Source organism: Mustela lutreola, chromosome 3 (assembly GCF_030435805.1).
Source record: "Mustela lutreola isolate mMusLut2 chromosome 3, mMusLut2.pri, whole genome shotgun sequence".
NCBI lineage: Eukaryota > Metazoa > Chordata > Mammalia > Carnivora > Mustelidae > Mustela > Mustela lutreola.
Window position 1 is genome coordinate 198,179,256 of NC_081292.1, and position 19,289 is coordinate 198,198,544.

The 19,289-nt window shown below is 40.3% G+C and overlaps 2 protein-coding genes across 12 annotated transcripts in view; both read left to right on the top strand.

Moving 5' to 3' along the window:
• TRAK2 (trafficking kinesin protein 2) overlaps positions 1 to 9,976 on the top strand; it is a 69,194-nt gene extending 59,218 nt beyond the window's left edge. For 4 of the 6 annotated variants that reach the window (XM_059168409.1, XM_059168412.1, XM_059168410.1 and 1 more), the window contains 3 exons: positions 556 to 804; positions 2,748 to 2,853; positions 5,791 to 9,976. In XM_059168409.1, the coding sequence (XP_059024392.1) occupies positions 556 to 804; positions 2,748 to 2,853; positions 5,791 to 6,469 (1,034 nt within the window). In that variant the 3' untranslated portion in view covers positions 6,470 to 9,976. Of the gene's footprint in view, positions 1 to 555; positions 805 to 2,108; positions 2,149 to 2,747; positions 2,854 to 5,790 lie in introns of all 6 variants that reach the window. The other 2 variants (XM_059168413.1, XM_059168414.1) reach the window with 2 other exon arrangements.
• An 8,599-nt stretch (positions 9,977 to 18,575) lies between these two features.
• Positions 18,576 to 19,289, top strand: part of FLACC1 (flagellum associated containing coiled-coil domains 1) — a 32,117-nt gene continuing 31,403 nt past the window's right edge. For all 6 annotated transcript variants that reach the window (XM_059168423.1, XM_059168429.1, XM_059168426.1 and 3 more), the window contains exon 1: positions 18,576 to 19,007. The gene's annotated coding sequence lies outside the window, so the exon portion shown is untranslated. The remainder of the gene's footprint in view (positions 19,008 to 19,289) is intronic.

The window sequence follows — 19,289 nt, forward strand, 5'->3', positions numbered from 1 at the left end:
CTTTTAGCATCTCCTTCACTTCCGTACTGTCCCTGGAGAGCCTGGGGAGAGGAGAGTCATGGGCAGGGTGGGGAAGAATACAAAAAAAACAAACAAACAAAAAAAAAAAAACACTGAAATTCAGGTGTCTTTCAATCTCGAAGCCTGGCTTTTGACTTCGAAGTTCATAAGCACAGGTTTCAAGCCAAGGAAGTATTGATTTTTGTCACCTGGGACAATCCAACCCCACCTCCAGGGGACCTGTCTTCCTTCTCCTCACTGCTTCAGCATCCTAGTTCCCACTAAGGCTGTTGTCTTGGCTTTTTCACCCCTGCTTTTTTTTTGAAACAGAAAGATTATTATCCATACCTTCAGCATCTTGTCACGGAGAACTTCATATAAATTTTACTGAAATATTAAGACTAAATAAGTCATTTTATTATTATCCTTACTTTTTGGCACATACAATTTTAGCCTCTGTTTCGAGATTGAATATTTGTGGGAAATTTAAAACGTGCCTTATAAGGTTTTGTTGTTGTTGTTGTTTGTTTTTTGTTTTTGGTCTTGCACATTCAGGGTCACAAACTTTGCACCACTGGCAGCAGCTCGCCCAACCAAATTTAGGAACCATTCTTGACCCACGACCAGGAGTCATCACTAAAGGTTTTACGCAGTTGCCCAAGGATGCCGTCTATCACCTCTCGGATTTAGAAGAGGATGAAGAGGAAGGTATCACTTTCCAAGTGGAACAGAAACCTCCAGCATCCACGCCAGTACCAGGAATCTTCCTTCCAGCCATCACTTCAGCTGGTGGTCCAGTGACAGGTAAGAACCGTGCTCCGTGGGGCGTGGTCCGGGAATTCTGCATTCTGACCTCCAGGAGGGCCACTGGACCACTTCTACTTAATTAACCAATTATTAATGATTAATTATAAGTTAATTAATAATGGTTGATTAATTAATAACTAATGAGAACTAACTGGAATGCACTCATTCTTTAAAGAGAAGAAAGATCTGTAGCATCAGCAGCCTTTCTCATCCCACCTCTTAGCCAGCCTGAGTCAGAGAAAGATCAGTTCAGTCAGTGGTTCCTAAGCCCTTTGGGCCAGGATCTCTTTATACCCTTAAAAATCATTGAGAATTCTAGACAGCTTGTCTTTGTGGGTTGTATCTATTGATATTTACCATACTGGGAATCAAAACTGAGGAAGAACCAAAATATTTATTAGCTGATTTAAAAATAATAATTACATGTTAACATAAATAATGTGTTTTATGAAAAATAGCTGTTTTCTTTGAGAAGAATGGTTTTGTTTTATAGTTTTGCAAGTCACTGATTTATAGCTTAAAAGAAGATGGCTAGATTTTCGTACAGCTTCTGCATTAAGTTTGTTGTCATTTGTTGCTTCACTTAAAGAGTGTGAAGGAAATGCAGACTCACTCAGATCTGTAGTTGTAAAAGGACAGAGTATTTTAATAGCCTCCTCAGGTATTTGTGGATAATTCTTTGATATTACACCAAAACTTGGTAGGTGGTAGTTTCTTTAAGCTTTATAGCAATGTGGAATCCAAAAACCTACCAGTGAACTTTTCATACTTAGTTACAAAATCTGTGGGTCTGTCCTACACTCCGAATGTCTCTTTTACCCATGCATGATTTTATAATATCATGCACTTGTCATTTGGAAAATACTGGTTCACTGAGTTATGCAGATCTTCCAAATCTTAATGTATTTCATTATATAATATATTAAAATTATATTAATATCACCACATAGCTCATCAGATAAATCTTTTTAGTATTAGGAAGCTTTAAAGCTCTCAACGGTGGATAGGGGTGCTCCAGAACTCCACTTGAAAGATGAAATTTTGTCACTGACAGCAAATCCTGTAAGCTATTTTTGTTGAAAAGATAGGCTCACTACCTTCATTTCCAAAATTTCTGCCAGACAGTCAAGTCTGAATAACCATAGTTTGTTAGCTGTTCTTTCAAGTAAAACTGGTGTTGGAAGAGAAAATTTCAACTCCATTGCCCATGTGCGTTTCCTTTAGATAACCATTGTTATCTTGGTATGCAGCGGAGTGCTTAATGCTCACTTCCCCTTTAATCACACAATATTATGATGCAGGGTCAAGATTTAGTAAGTCCTTCATCCGGGACATCCTTATGTGAGTCTGACTTTTTTTTTTTTTTTCAACTGTTGTGGGTGGGCAGCCGCGCAGGATATTAGCAGAGCTCGCTATAGCTTGGTGCCATTGCCTTGATTGGTGCTAAGGAGGGAGCAGTTTCTCTCAGCATTGCTTCTGCACTAACAGTGCAATGCCAGCCCAGTCAAAACGGCAGATAACATCTCAGCATCGCTGTGAAGGTTTTGACCTATGACCTGTGGATTCCCACAGGGTCTGCAGACCACACTTTGAGAACTGTTAGAAGTAGAGGGTTTGGCTAGAAAGACTGAATGACTAGATCTTGTTGGGGATAGCGTGGGGGGAGGGGAGATTAATGTATTTTTTTCAGAATATGTTTTTCTCTTATTTCTAACCTATTTTTAATCCTTTTGAATTACAGTTTTAAAGTATTGAAGGATTCAGCTATATACTAGCCAGCTGATACTAATACAGTATTTATGTATATTTCATTTCCAAATTTGGTGATTTTTGTACAAAAGACCCTTGACTAATGCTTAATTAATAAATAATGATGAATGTTTTACATCATTAACCTAGTCTTTCAATTTTGTTTGATTCCATTAAAATCTCTACTTCAGTTGCAACCTCAAACCCAGGCAAGTGTCTGTCAGGCACAAACTCGACCTTCACCTTCACCACCTGTAGGATACTGCATCCCTCTGATATTACTCAGGTTACCCCCAGGTAAGGGGTCTGGGCAATTTGAGGCCTAAAACTTATTTCCTTAATATGTGTTCGTGAATTGATTTCAAAAATTACTTTCATTTTAACTCCCAGAATTTTAATTCATGTTCTGCAATCATTTGTCTTTAGGATATTTTCGCACTGTATCTTCTCCTTTGATCATTGTAACTCTTTGAAGTTGGCAGGGCAAGTGAGAATGTGTTGTGTAAGTGAAAAATGGAGGCCTAGATAGTTTAGGTGACTGGTCCAAAGGCAGAGTACCAAATGACCCAGCTGCACCTGAACCCAGAGGAAGCTAAACCACAAGAGTTGAGGGAACAGTCCTTAACACAAGACTGCCCGCACTTGTTTTTTGTGGGGTTTTTTTTTTTTTTTTTAAAGATTTTATTTATTTATTTGTCAGAGAGAAAGAGAGAGCACATAGGCAGGGGGATCGGCAGGCAGAGGGGGAAGGAGGCTCCCCACTGAGTAAAGAGCCCAATGTAGGACTCGATCCCAGGATCCTAGGATCATGACCTGAGCCAAATGCAGACGCTTAACTGACTGAGCCACCCAGACTTCCCAGACTGGCCTCACTTCTGACACTATTTGCAAGTTCTGCAAGTTCAAGGTGTTCCCAAAACCACTGTCTGGTTTGATAATTTGCTAGAACTCACTGAAAGCCATTATGCTCATGGATGCTGTTTATTATAGGAAATGGTTACAAGTTAAAATTAGTCAAAAAGAGACATAGGTCAGAGTCTGGGAGGGTTTCTTATTCTTAGGATTCATTACTTTCTTAGCACTAATGTGTGATGGTACATGCAGAGTATTGCCAGCTGGGAAAGGTCAGGTGAGCCTCAGTGTCCAGATTTTTTATCGAGGTTTCAGAGCATAGTCATGATTGATTGATTGATTGACTGATTGACTGATTGCCTGTATAGTTGAGCTCCCCTCCAGGTCCACTGACCTAAAGCCCCCACCCTAAATCACATGGCTGTTCTCTTGGGCATGACTGACTCCTACCCTAAAACTGTTGGATGTGGCCAGGCTCACCCCAAGATCTAGTATGGCCTGCCTTCATCCTAAACAAATACGTGTGTATCAGACACAACATAGATTATCTCCCAGAAACTGAGGGCAAAGGCCAGAACCCTCTGGGCAAAGCTGCTATTTCTGTCCTACCAATTCCCAAAAGAATTTAAGGTGGTTTTCAAAGGTACATGTGACATTGGGATAATGTTAACTAGGCGTAGCAAAGAAAAACGAAGCATAGAGGAATCAAGAGTAAGGATATAAAATGGGTAAAAGAATAAAGTTAGTATACAGATTGTAACATAAAGTCTTAGATACTTGCTAGTGTGAGCCATATATTCGAGTCTTAACTTTCTCGCTGCCCATGTGGAGGGAAATAAGATTTCATAATCTTATGAATAATATATGTAAGAGCAAATCAGTTACTTAGGGAAGCATTTGGGTTTCATCCAGTAAAGATCTCAATAAAGTCTGTAATGAACAGGCATATCTTTAGTTTTTCTACATTGTTCTTATTTCAACAAGATTGCAAGTTCTGTAAACTTGGTTCTTGGGAGGACTCAATACAGGTTGATACCATACGAAGTGTACATTTTGGGAAAAGACAGTCTGTTCCACAGTTAAGTAGGAAATGGGGGTGGAAACCTGGGAGTAGAGCTGTAGGCTGCATCACATTGGACGTTCTTACTTGGATTTCTTTAACCACAGAGTCAAACTTGTTTGTTCTTTGTTTCTTTCATACAAATTCAGAAAGTTTATTTATTGGGGTGCCTGGTGGCTCAGTGGGTTAGGGCCTCTGCCTTCAGCTCAGGTCATGATCCCAGGGTCCAGGGATCAAGCGCCACATCAGGCTCTCTGCTCAGCAGGGAGCCTGCTTCCTCCTCTCTCTCTACCTGCCTCTCTGCCTACTTGTGATCTCTGTCTGTCAAATAAATAAATAAAATCTTTTTTTTTTAAAAAGTTTATTTATTAATGTTTTCATAATAACTTTGTTAATAATCATTAAAAAATTTGTTATCTTGATATACTGAGTATTCTGTGTTAAAATGAAAGTTTATCTATTAAATACTGGTAACATTTGCTCAAGGGAGGGAAATTGGCGAAAGAAGTTCCTTCTCTGCTCTGTCACCATTTCCTTGAGTGCGTGGTTTCTTAGGTTTTTTTTTCTTTCTAACAAAACAGAATAAGGAAGTTTCTAATGGTTGTCAAAGCTTTTAATTATTTTTATTTTCCTACAAACACATGTTCGAAGTCAAGAAACATTTGTCAAGTTAAGAAAAATTTGTTTCATGGATATTCTTATACTACAACTGTTTGCAATTAACATTCTTGAAAATGGAAGTTTTAACAATTTCAACTTTTATGAGTTCTTAATAATATAAAATTGAAAGATTAAAAAAATTTCTCCTTACAAGAGCATCTTAGGTTTAATATAAAGATGATATTTTCTAAAAAAAAAAAAAAAAAAGTTGGACAATTATTTACTCTTGGATTATTGTCTCTGATATATTTCACTTTTTGGAATGAATATATAAAAATAAAAATTTCCAGCTATTTTCTGTATTATTTTCATTTCTTTGATTTCTATCATAAAATTTATTCATATTCCCAAAGACATATATTTTAAGTTATAATTTAAGAAGTTTTCTTAGAGTAAACTTTCTATAGCCTATGAAAAGAAGTATGTTTCAATGAGTTTAGTGACTTAGTTACAAATTACAGAAAATTAACCAATCAAATCACTGAAGTAACACATCAGAATTCTCATTCAGATCTCTCCACAGAGGACACTTACTGATGGATTGCCTGTTGCTCTATATTTACTACAGATAACTAATGTAGTTACTTTAAATGCTGACTTGGAAATGACTTTTTATTTTTAAACACTATCTCCTGCTTTCTTTCTTTTTTTTTCCCCCAAAGCTCTGGGTTCCCTTCATTATCCTGTGGAAGTAGTGGGAGCAGTTCATCAAACACAGCGGTGAATTCTCCTGCTATGTCCTATAGACTCAGCATTGGTGAATCTGTTACCAACCGACGAGATTCCACTATAACCTTCAGTAGCACCACGAGCTTGGCCAAACTTCTACAAGAGCGAGGCATTTCTGCTAAAGTGTATCACAGCCCAGTTTCAGAGAGCCCCCTCCTCCAGCCTATCCCTAAAGCCCTGGCTATTCCTTCGACGCCACCAAATTCACCATCTCACTCACCTTGCCCTTCTCCTTTGCCCTTTGAGCCTCGAGTGCATCTCTCCGAAAATTTTTTGGCCTCCCGACCAGCTGAAACAGTCCTCCAGGAGATGTATGGTTTGAGACCTACCCGGAACCCCCCTGATGTTGGCCAGTTGAAGATGAACTTAGTGGACAGGCTCAAGAGACTGGGGATTGCCAGAGTGATCAAGACCCCTGATGCACAGGAAAATGGGAGAAGCCAAGAGGCAGAGATTGGTCTTCGAAGACCGGATTCTGCTGTTTATTTAAATTCAGGGAGCAATTTATTGAGTGGACTGAGGAGGAATCAGAGTCTTCCAGTCATGATGGGTAGCTTGGGCACCCCAGTTTGCACAACCTCCCCGAAAATGGATATCCTGAAGGAAGACTGAGGTTCAGCAGTTAACTGACCTCTTAGACAAATTAACACATGAAGGATGGATTTGCACTGATACCTGTAGTCTGGTCTGACGGAGAGACAAGGAATGTTGCAGACGGGTTGTGAATGTGGAAAGGGGAAAGTGGAAGAATGGAAACAGAATTGGGATGAGGCCCTAATGAATGAGGTCTAATTAACTGAAAGCATAAATGAATGGGTCATGAACGTTTGGAGGCAGATACAGAGGAAGGGTTTAGTATACTTCTTCAGTTGGGTGTTCCTATCTTGAGAATAAAAAGTGACTGGACAATAAATTCAGTAATATCAAAATATACCAGTTACACTGAACTTGCTAGCACATTTACTTCTAGTAAGCAAAAGCAGCAAGAACCCCGGTTAGGAGTTGGGAAGAAAAAGGGAGCAGCTTCGACCACTGCCTATAAAAAGCTGAACTGCAGGGTTGCTGAGCTAAGCCCCATCTGTTACTGAGACAAATGAGATGGCTCTTATGTTTTACCCTGTTAAGTTCTGCTTGAATTACATATCCATCAAATGGTATGTACACAGCAGTAGCAAACAAGGAATTTTATCTTTTTCATAAAACCAGAGTAGTGGAAACTCCCTTTTGCTTTCTGTTTTCAAGCCTCTGAGCCACTGGGAGCCCAAATACAACCCAAATTCCTTTTGTATTTGTGATAATAAAAGATCATTTTTAAATGTGTATTTTTATACAACACCTCCAAAAAAACAACATGAATTGGGGGTAGGAAGGATTTACTTTAAGAAGGAAAATATGGTTAATTTGGAACCAAGGATACTTGTTTTCAGAATATTTCTTTTAGATAAAGACAGTGGCCAAGGCGTGTGAACACAATTACATGTCTTTATGTCCTTGGAGGCTGGAAGGGGTTAAACCCGAAGTGCAATCAATAGGATTTAGGGAATGTTGTGTATTTATGTCTGTACGTTTTTTTGTAGGGAGAGTTAGTTGCAACTAAACTTTTTCCAAAGTGCTATGCATATTTTTTCATTGAAGATGATGTGTATTTGCACAAAAATTCTCAGGCATATTAAATTATTATAAGCTAAAGTAAAACCCAGGTGCTTGCTTTCAGATTGTGGTTTTTTTAATGTAAAATTGAAGCACATCAGCCTTTTTCTTGACCTCTGTAGAATTAGAGAATGAACTTTTTTAATGGGAAAGTCAAAGCTTTTGCTTTTTTTTCTGGGATTCCTCTTTTTTTTTTTTTTTTTAAACAAATTCTGTGAAGTGGCAAAGTGAAACTCTAGGTTTCCTCATTCAGCATTGTGACACAAGGTCGTGAACTGGGAAGAAACAGATCTGTTTCACAGCATTGCCAATCAAAGTCTGTTCATCAGACGACATGGCTTTCTCTGCACAGTACAGTTCAGAAAAAAATACCATTATATGAAAGGCATGATGGAGAAGAAATGAGGGAGTGGGCTAATTATTTTGTTTTTGAAAGTGGGAGGCAAACTGATCTTTTTGGAGCTTAATTTGCAAATGTTTGGCTCATTTCTTCTGACTTAACTAGAAGGCAGTTTTCTGGAGAATTTTTTTTTTTAACATTTTATTTATTTATTTGACAGAGAGAGATCACAAGTAGGCAGAGAGGCAGGCAGAGAGAGAGGAGGAAGTAGGCTCTCCACAGAGCAGAGAGCCCGATGTGGGGCTCGATCCCAGGACCCTGGGATCATGACCTGAGCCGAAGGCAGAGGCTTTAACCCACTGAGCCACCCAGGCGCCTCTTTCTGGAGAATTCTTGATAAGAGCCTTGCTCCTTTTGTCCCATTGATACACCTGTTCTCATATTTAAGAGGGTCCTCCACAAGGATGCCGCTCCTACGTGTAGAGCTGTGTGCCCAAAGGGGTAGAAGAACCAACATGCATACAGTAGTAAGAATGAGTGAGTTTACCATGCTTTGTAGAAGCTTAAGTAAAACTTTCCTAAATTTCTTAAAAACAGAAAGTGAAAGTGTCCTCTCCCCTTCTGTCAGTCGTGCTGACGTCAGCCCACCTTCCACATACCACGTTCAGAAGGATTCCAGCAGGTCCATAAGTGAATGTTAAGTGTCCCTGACTATGGTAGGCACTAACCAGAAGAATTCCTTGTTTAAAGATGTTTAAATTTCCAGAATATTCCAATTCATTTTTTTTTTAAATTGTATTTGAGTCTCTACTTCCTAAAGTGACTCTGGGATGCTTGCTTTAGCCAATTCTTAAAGCTTTTTATTTATTCTCTAAGAAAGTAATCTTCCTGTTGCCAGTTTCCAAGAAACATCAGGAAGTAGAAAAATATAGGGCCAGAGAGTAGTACAAAGTATTAAATTATCAGATTTGTGTATCTTAACGTAAATAGCTGTAAACTAAGGTAGATTTTGGAGTATTCTATATAATTACTACACTTTTTTTTTTTTTTTTTTTTTTTTAATAACTGATGCTAAAGTGATCTGGAGGCAGGCTGAGGGCATATTCACAGCCAAATAAGCACATCTAATTGAAGAGACCCAGACTTAAGTTTTCAAAAATTGGACTGATGTTCCTATTCTGTCAGAAACATAATGATTGTATACTGGTGCATGCTTGTCTCTAGAAATGAATCTTTGAATTTGGGGTTTGCTGTTTTTAAAGCTTCCACCTAAAATCATTTTTGGTATGGCCTGAGAATCTCTCTGTTATAACAAAGCTGTGCAAAGTGTAGTAGACGACCTGGAGCCCCATAGGAAGTTTCTCCTCAGCTTATCTGTTAAACTTTAGTCCTGTCATATTTTAGTGTTTCAGTATCAACTGCGTATGTACTTTTATGCCAGTATAGGAAACTCTGATCTTTTTTTTTCTCCTTCAGGAAGGTTCTCAGTGATTATACCTCAGGGATTCCTGAGTATCCTGCTTTCTACAGGAGGGATACCTTTGTGAGGTCAGAATGAAAAGTTTTCCTGAATTAATGATGATCCCAAATCTTATGTATATAGCCTTAGGCATGGATCTTAGGGAGAACTTCATGACCCTCGTTAAAGTAATTTTTTAAGACATTTTATACTTTATGTCCTTGATTTGACAGGAATGAACAGACTTGGGCAAAGGGAGGAAATCAAAAGACAGCATAACAACAAGAGCTTACTCTCTAGAAAAGGTATATTTTATACAGTATTCAAAGTCTGTTCTTCTTTTCTGGCCACTCTAGTGCATAATTAGTACTTGCTGGTTGCTTACACGGACTTTCAGCCTCTGGAAGGGGAGCTCGCAAGTGTGTAGTAGTGACTCCTTTGATGTCAGAGGCCCACAGGCCTGTACTCCAAGCGCAACACCCGTGTCTACAACCTGGGGGTTACGGGCAGAGCGTAGCTGCCGAGAGAGCCGGTGTTTCAGAGCCCTCAGGGGCAGCCAGGGAAACACTCTTGTTGGCTGTCTAGGGCTTGACTTGTCAAACAGCTCTTTGTGCACCTACCTTTGCTTTGTCAAATGTAAATCAGATAATAAACATGAGTATCTTCTTAAGTTTTTACTTGTCTTTCTGTGTTCCCGTCCTAGTTCTTTTCACAGATTATCCTGCACGGAGTCTTTCCATTACGTTGGCTTTGCTAGAGGAAACAACCTCTCTTTGCCAAACCAATACACAACAAACCCCTGGTAGTCATGAGTAGTGAACAGATCTTACTACAGAGGGCATGGAGTGTATCTGCCACATTGTGTCCTTAGCAAAATGACAGCAGCAAAAGGTCATTGCAGATCTCTAATTGGAAAAGACAGAAAATATGCAGCAACTTTTTCCCTACACTCCACCATGTAGTGCTGATGCTCTGGGCTCTCCGGAAACTGCTCAGCAGACCGGTCTCCCCTTTGCTGTCCTGCCTGCCGCTCGCCTGTGGCGTGTTCAGTAAACTTCGGTCTCTTTTGTGCTGCCTTGGGTGAGTTCTTTTATCACCCACTCCGCTGGCCCCTCCCCAACTGGAGCGTCCCACATTTGGTGTCCCATATGGGAACCTCTGCTGGTCTGGACTCTTCCCAGATTCTCCGGAAATATCTTGGGACTTTCCCTCAGTGGACTGACTCTAGTACCCCTGGGGAAACTGAGGGTCCAAAACTCCAGGAGGAACCCACCGGACAGCCTGAAAAGGGTGAGTGATTTGTTTCCTCTTGCCCTTCAGAGGGACCCTTCCCCCCCTCCCCTTTCTCTTCTCAGCCTTTTGGCGCCCTAACCCTAACCCTAGTACGGGAGATCTGAAGATCTCGGGCAAGGGCGACTCCCTGGTGTGGTCTACAGGTGTAAAGGTGAGCAGGTTGGACTGCTGGTGCCTGTAAGAGCAAAGGACCCCTTCCCCTTCATCTCCCCCTCCGTCTCTGAGGTCTCCCTTCGCATTGTGCTTCTTTTGGAACTCCCCCCACCCTTTCCTTTGTTCGCATGGATCCAGCAGCCATCTTGATCTGTAGGCAAACCGCATTCCTGTGCATCCAAGAGGTGCATCCTTTCTGCTCCTATTTCCAATCTGGTCTAGCCACCCAGTGTCCAGCTTTTCCTGCTGCAGAGGAAGCCCCAGCAGGGATTACTATGGCCATTTGCGGCAGCCCTCTCCTTGGTAGGATGCCCCAGTAGAGACAGTCACCCCATGTAAGGTCCAGCCCTTTTTCAGGTCCGTGGGACACACTGACCGAAATTGCAACAAGTCAGAGCTCCATTCCCTTTGGTGGGATGCCCCTTTGGGAATCAGCAGCTGGTCTTTCCTCTATGGGACATTCCCTCTATTCCTTTGGACTCACCCTTGGGTCATTCCTTGGACTCACCTTAGTTCCATTTCTATAGAAAATAGAAATAGGCCCGAAAAAAAAGTCTCATCTTTTTTATGTAATGTTTCCTGGCCTCAGTACAAACTCCCAGGTCAAGAGGTAAGTTCTCTCAATGGAACCCTTTCTTATAATATTATCTTCCTACCTTGACCTCTTTTATCGGAATTCTTCCAAAGGGTCGAAAGTCCCATATGTGCAAGCTTTCGTGGCATTGTCTCCAAATCCTGACCTCTGCAAAAATTGTAGAATGTGTCTTGCTAGGTTTTATGGCCATCTGACCCTGCAGATAGCTGTCAAACCTAAAACTTTGAGGTTTTTGCTAAGTTAAATGATAAGTTGGATTGAATTCATCAGATATCTAAGTCATTTCCAAATAAGATAGACTCCTAAAGCGTTGGTTAATGACATAGGTCTGTTTGCTTTTGACTTTTTACTGCAGAGAAACTAAGAATACTTGGGTCTGTTGAAAAACATGCTATGTGCCTTTGTTGAAAGATTGTACTTTGGGGGCGCCTGGGTGGCTCAGTGGGTTAAAGCATCTGCCTTCAGCTCAGGTCATGGTCCCAGCGTCCTGGGATCGAGCCCTGCATTGGGCTCTCTGCTTGCCAGGGAGCCTGCTTCCCCCTCTCTCTCTGCCTGCTTGTGATCTCTGTCTGTCAAATAAATAAATAAAATCTTAAAAAAAAAAAAGAAAGAAAGAAAGAAAGATTGTACTTTGAAAACTGCATGTGCCTAAAAATTATGAAATGTATTCATAAATTTGCCAATCTAAAGAATTTTGGTATAATAGTTCACAATTTGCTACTACTTAGTTTTCACTGGAGACTAAGGTTCTAAGAGTTAGAATTTTGCTATATGTAATTATATTACATATCATTATGGAAATGATAAGGAAAGCAACTAGGAAAGTAAGAGATATGTAAGAAGGTGTAGGGAATGAGAATACATTTTTGTTGAGGGAAAAAGAAGGTAATTTTGTCCCAAAATGAGACTACTTCTATGAGAGAAAAGACTTAGGATAAAATCTGAATACAAAAGAAAGTCGTAAGTCTGTAAAGGGAAAGCTCTAGAAAAGAATCTTACGTGTGGTCAGAATGAATTAAGATTGAAGCAAATGGGTACCTGAACCCTCTGAAATTCAGAAACTCTCAGTGAGTATTCTTTGTTCAGTGGCAATTAGAATTTGCATAAATTCTTTAATTTGCATAATCCATTCTTCTTGTAACAAGACATCATTGGAAACTTTGGTTATAGTACCAAGATTTTGACTGGAATGTCATATTTGAGAGAGACATGCATAGAGTTCAGAGTTCCCAGCAGCCTTGTATACAGAGTTCCCAGCAGCCTTACCGGGTGAGTAAAGAATATCATTTGCTGGGAGGTGCTGGAACCTCAGGATTTTGGGGGGAAACTCAAAAGGAATTTGGCCAAATCTATAGGTATTTTTTTTTAATTTTTTCAATTTATTTATTTTCAGAAAAACAGTATTCATTATTTTTTCACCACACCCAGTGCTCCATGCAATCGTGCCCTCTATAATACCCACCACCTGGTACCCTAACCTCCCACCCCCCGGCCACTTCAGACCCCTCAGATTGTTTTTCAGAGTCCATTGTCTCTCGTGATTCACCTATTGCAAGTATGTCTGATGGCAAATATTTTGTTCGGCTTCTGGCATCAAGAGTCTATTAAAAGTTCAGCCTACGTGCTCCTTATGGAACGTTCCAGCAAAGCAAATTTTAAAGGATCTATATGGTCAATCACTATTCTTGTTGAACTTGTGTAAATAATTAGGCCCCATATGTTAAAGTTGGACTTGTTTTTCAAGTGAATTAGTCTTGATTTGTATACAGAATTTAGTGATTTAGTGATATCCCCAGCATCTTTAATTGTGTTTTCTTTCACAAATGATGAGCAGCAGTAGATGTGTTTAAGTCCCAAAACCTGATAAAGGCAATATTTGAGGGCATTCTGCTGACTTGCGTCTCTGTTTTTACTATATTAAGTTTGACTTATGCTAGTACCAAGTTTTGTTTTTTGTTAGTTTTTATAAAATAAGGACCTAAATAGTCCATTTAATTTTCAAATTTTATGGAATTTGAAAAATCCATAGAATTTTCAAACGAACAAATGTTGCTGTGCACGTTTGGCAAAGATGAAAAAACACAGCTGCTGGCTGGCAGGCATGAAGAGTTTTATTCTTTAAAAAAAGAAAAAAGAAAAACTTTAAGAAAAAAGTTTTATTCTTTAAGAAAATGTGGGAGGAACACACGCCAAAGATGTGAGATACTAGAGAAAAATACATAAACTCAAATAATTGAAAAAGTGTTCCATAACATTTATTTTTCTTGCCTTCAAGCAAAATCACTAAGTTACTTAAAAGCAAGATTTTCACCTCACATTTAAACATTACAAAAAAGGGCCAGAAAATTTTACAAAATATTTTAATTTTGTGTAGTCTACCACCACTTAAAACGCTGTTTCACCATCTTTCAAGGAACGCTCTAGACCCACAGTTCCATACAATAATGTGAAGAATTAGCGCCATGCTTCACTCATGTTCCTTCTAGACCTATACATGCATACATATAAATTTTAAGGTAATCAGAATTCATATTGCAAAATATTCTTCAGCCACAAAATGCAAGTTTTGCAAGTACCACTCCAATATGTAAGTACCTGTGGAATTACAAATTACAACATCAGGGGGCGTCTGGGTGGCTCAGTAGATTAAGCGTGTGACTCATGTTTTCCAGATTTCCACTCGGGTCATGATCTCAGGGTGGTGAGATCCAGTCCCCACCCCCAGCACCGGGTTGGCTCTGCTCCTCCCCCTACTACACCCGAGCACGTGCACACATAGTCTCAAATAAAAAAAAAATCTTGAAATAAAAAAATATTAAAAGAAGCAAAAAATGGATGCTCAGCACCACTGGAAAACAGTATTTCATTATGCGTGAATCTATGCATCCATACTGAGAACTTCTGACAAATTACCTTTCCTCTCACCTCACTGCTGCTGCCTACATTCCTCCTGAATTCCAAAGCAGTGTCTGTTTCTGACAGCAGCACAACCCAGAAAACTTCCTAGAATTTAAGGAAAAAAATTATATTCTTTTTTTAAAAAAAATTTTTAATAGATTTTATTTATTTATTTGACAGAGAGAGATCACAAGCAGGGGGAGTGGCAGGCCGAGCAAGCAGAGGAAGAAGCAACCCCCCACGGAGCAAGGAGCCTGTTGCAGGTCTTGAACCCAGGACCCTGGGATCATGACCTGAGCAGAAGGCAGACGCTTCACCTACTGAGCCCCCCAGGTGCCCCAAGAAAAAAATGGTATTCTTGAACTATAATTAACACACAATGTTATGTTAGTTTCAGGTCTACAACATAGAGATTTGACAATTCCACATTATGCGGTGCTCACCATCTGTCCCCATACAGTGTTATCACAATATTATTGGCTGTATTTCCTATGCTATACTTTATATCCCCGTGACTTGATTCTTTTAGTACTGGAAGTGTGTACCTCTTGATCCCCCTCCTCGATTTTGCCCATCCCCCATCTCCACCCCTCTGGCAATCACCAGCTTGTTCTCTATATTTATGAGTCTCTGTTTTTGTAAGTTTCATTGTTTTGGATTCCACATACAAGTGACATCATAGTATTTGTCTTTCTCTGAAAAGATTCTCAGCATTGCTAATCATTAGGGAAATGCTAATCAAAATTACGACAGAATTTCACTTAGACTTGCCAGAACGACTGTTATCAAAAAGACAAGAAATAAGCGTTGGCTAGGATGGGGAGTAAAAGGAACCCTCATGTCTTGTGTGTGGGAACGTAGCCGTGGAAAACAATATAGAGCTTCCTCAACCAATTGAAAATAGAAATGCCATATTGCAGGAATTCTACTACTGGGTATTTACCCAAAGAAAATGGAAACACTGATTTGAAAAGATAGACGTGCCCCTGTGTTTCCTGCAGTGTTATTTACAATAGCCAAGATGCGGAAGCGGCCCAAGTGTCCCTCCACAGATGAAAGGAAAAAGAAGACATGGTGTATGTGCGATGAAAATGCACTCAGTGATTTAAAAAAAGAATGAAATCTTGCCATCTGACAACATGAATACACCTAGAGGGTACTGTGCTAAGCGAAACAAGGCAGGCAGAGAAAGACAAATACCTTCCTAACATTTTGACACAGACAACTTTTGTTTTGAAGATAAAGGGTGAGAAGTGTGGAGAAGCATTCCCAGGGATCCTAAATGACGCTACTGCTGAGAACAAAAGATATGTAGGGTTATGGGTCCTGCTGTTACAATGCTGAGCTCCAGATCAAGTGCCCATATGTTTGTTAATAAACTTCAGTTTTTGTGTATCCTGCTGATAGGCAGAATCCTTTAAAGCCCGGGGCTCAGGGCAGCAGCCCCTCTCTCTAGGTGTGAGGGTGACACTGCAGGCACATGTAGGACCCCTGTGGCTCCCTGGTTAAGGGCCATCCGGGAACAGCTGAATCAGCCAGTGGGACTTGGCAGAGCACCCTAAAGGGAGATCTTCAAAGACACGAAGCAATCAAAGGAAACCGAGCAACTTGGAGATAACGATAAGCTCCCTGAAAGTACATTGTCTTTTCCATACTGGGAGTAACTCAGAAAGACACGGAAGGTTTACACAAATGGAGAGTTTCTAAATACTCAAACTGGCTGATCACACTTGTCACTTGCTGGGGGCGACAACATTCCACAAGGTGGTACCCATTTCTCGATGCAATGTGCAAGCTAATTTTGATGATAGAATTGGATTGTTAAGCCCCAGTTTCTCTCATTTATTTATTCAGCCTCTACTCCCCTGTACTGATGGTATTCTGGCCTCCAGCTCCATTCCAAATACTTAGGCACATTGCTTTGGGGAGAGTCATCATGTTAGTAGCATCAGTCCCCTTCCTGGGTCTTTGGAATAAGCCTTTTGCACAATGCCAATGTTTCCCTAAATTCGAAGAGAAGAGCAGTTGACACTTAACCCCTAAAACCCTTTCTTTCTTTCCCCCTTGCTGTTTCGGATCTGACAAAGTTGTACTCACGTCTAAATAGAGGAAAGGAGGAAACAAAAATCCTAAAGTAGTGGTAATTAGTGCTAAGCCTTTGCCAAGTCAAGTGACCTCCTCTGTGCCTGCTTCCTTTGTAGCTTTGCTGTTAGCCACTCCCCCCACAAGACCCAAATCCTCCTTTTTAGAAATGAGAAAGGATTTAAATACAAAACTTCACACAAACAGACTCGAAATCTGGACAGAGATGGATTTAACCAAATTAATCAGATCTATTCACTGTTCTCTTTGTGAATTTTGCCTCCCTTTTAGTTTTTTTTTTTTTTTTTAAGATTTTATTTATTTATTTGACAGAGAGAGATCACAAGTAGATGGAGAGGCAGGTAGAGAGAGAGAGGGGAAAGCAGGCTCCCCGCCGAGCAGAGAGCCCGATGCGGGACTCAATCCCAGGACCCTGAGATCATGACCTGAGCCGAAGGCAGTGGCTTAACCCACTGAGCCACCCAGGCGCCCCTCCCTTTTAGTTTTTGAAGTTGGTCTTCATCTAGTCCGCCCATGGTGCTTGGGAGTTGGGGCAGCCAGAGTGTAACTATGAGGCTCCCCTCAGCTGATGCCCTGAGATGGGCACAAGAGAAAGATGGAAAAAACTCAATTTTCCAATGGCATTCCTGAGTCTGCATAAATCTGGTACCCCTACTTCCAGACTCCATATTTCATAAAACTAATGAACTTTTTTTTATCCAAGCCATTTTCATTCAAGTGATGGTTGTACATATTTGAGCTATGACATGGTCCACCCTTTAAGGAATACTGCCATAAATATTGGTGGCATTCCTCAGGGCACTGTTCTAGACCATATTGTCTTCTTACACTTTTCCCTGTGTGAGCTCATCCATTCCTTGGCCTTGAAATATTATCTATCCTGAAGACTCCTAAGGCGTTTCTGGCCCAGACTCTTCCTTTGAACCCCAAATCATGGAACAAACTCCGTAATAGATATCACCACTTGGGTCTCTCTCTGGAACCTCAAACTCAACATGTCCAAGCTTGAAGTTAATCTGCTCCTTTGAGCCTGTCTATCCTCCAGACCTTATCATCTCAATAAAATGGCACCGCCATCTACTCAATTGCTTGAGCTAGAAACCCATGAATTGACATTACTTCTTCCTTTTCCCTCATTGTGACATCTGATCCATCGCCAAATCTTATTATGTCCTGTCCTCTCCATCCCTACTGCTGCTCCGTCAGCCAAGGCCACTGCTGTGTCTCTTTTGACCATAGACTCCTAACAGGTTTCCCTGCCTCCTGACTTGGCCTCTCTGGTTGCTTCTCTACACTGCAGTCAATGTGATCTCTCTACTATTCAAAACTAGTCAAATCCTTTCTCTCTGAATCATAAGAAGTCCCTGTTGTCCATCCCCCCAGCATCTGGTAAGGCTCATAATGTAAGCTTCATTGTGCTTTTACTGAATCTCTAAGCTCTTTGAGAGTCTCTAAGCTCTTTGGAGCACGAGAACTGATGCATATCCCCCCACCTGTGCCTGGTACACAGTAGATAATAAATGTGAAGTCAAATGAATGGCTGAATTTACAGCATTGTTTTGTAAACTGTGGCTTGTGATCCATCAGCACATCATAGAATCAACAAGTGGATTTATAATGAGCTTTCATTTTAAATAGAAGAAAAAAATAGATGAGAGTAGTATGTAATAAAGGTATTATTTCATGCAACTTTTTATTATAAAATGTAAAATATGTTTCCTATAGTGAGTTGCAATGGAATAAAAATGAAAGCCTCTGGTTTTCACAAGCATTTTTTTTTTTCTATAATGAGAAAAAAGCAAAACTTAAAGGAAAACTTTAAAAAAAAAACTTTAAACTTTAAAACTTTTAAGTTTTCCTTTAAGGGAAAACTCCTTTAAGGGTCAAACTCCTTCGTGACTGAGAAAGACTCCTGCCCTAGAGGATTTGCACTTTTACAAATTTCAAGGCCTGAAGTTCAAAGAGGAAATGGCCTACTTCAGAGTTTTAGGTTTCTGTAAGCAAGTGACAAAAGAACTTAAAATCCTCCAAAGATCCCACCTGGCATCTACAACCACAAGTCGGGCTGTTTAATTCTATTTCCTCTAAAGTATATCGAAAGCATATTTTGTCTTATGTCTTGGAGAATTTATGAACCAGCTGCTTCTCCAGACTTCTCTGTTGGAGAGTGAGGGCCTGAGCCAATGAGGTGCTGCCATTCTGTTTCCATAGCAATGAAAGAAACAAACCTTTGCCTGCCACCTCCCAGGGACAAACCTCACAAATCAAGGCCCGAGTCAAGAGAGTCTGAATGGAAGTTTGGCTTTTTCCTCCAGTTTGACTTTCGTTGCAATATTGAAAGACTCAAACTGGACCATCCTTAGACAGGACATTTGTCCTCATGTCTGTTCAGCCTTTGTAAAAGCCTTTGACAGGATTCACTGGAAGTCTTTCTCTCCGCCCCACACATACCGTGGATTTTCTGCTTTGTCATTTCGGTCATTTGGAATGACCACTAACATCTCAAGTTCTGGAATCTCTGGATTTGATCTAAAAGAAATACTGATCTTATGTTGATGAGAAAATGAAAAACATTTTCTCTATAAAATTATGATGTCTTTTAAGACTCTTGATGTGGAGAAGAACCACATGAGAGAAACAAATCTTTGAGCAGTGCAAGGTAAGCTCTTTGGAAAAGATGTTTTATGTAACTTTTTCGTGTGGTTATTAGTACGAACCTGTGACCTTTCTGAAGGCTCGGCTGGCTCACTGGTAACTACAGTGTCGCCACCTGACACATTCAGTCCACTGAGCCTCAGGTAAAATCATCGGGGAGAAACAGAGGAAAGGAAAAGAGTAGGGAGAAAGAATCTTAAATCACAAATGGGTGTGTGTGCAAAGACACACACACACACACACACACACGTACACCTCTATTTTCTTAAAGCCATACAACGTAACC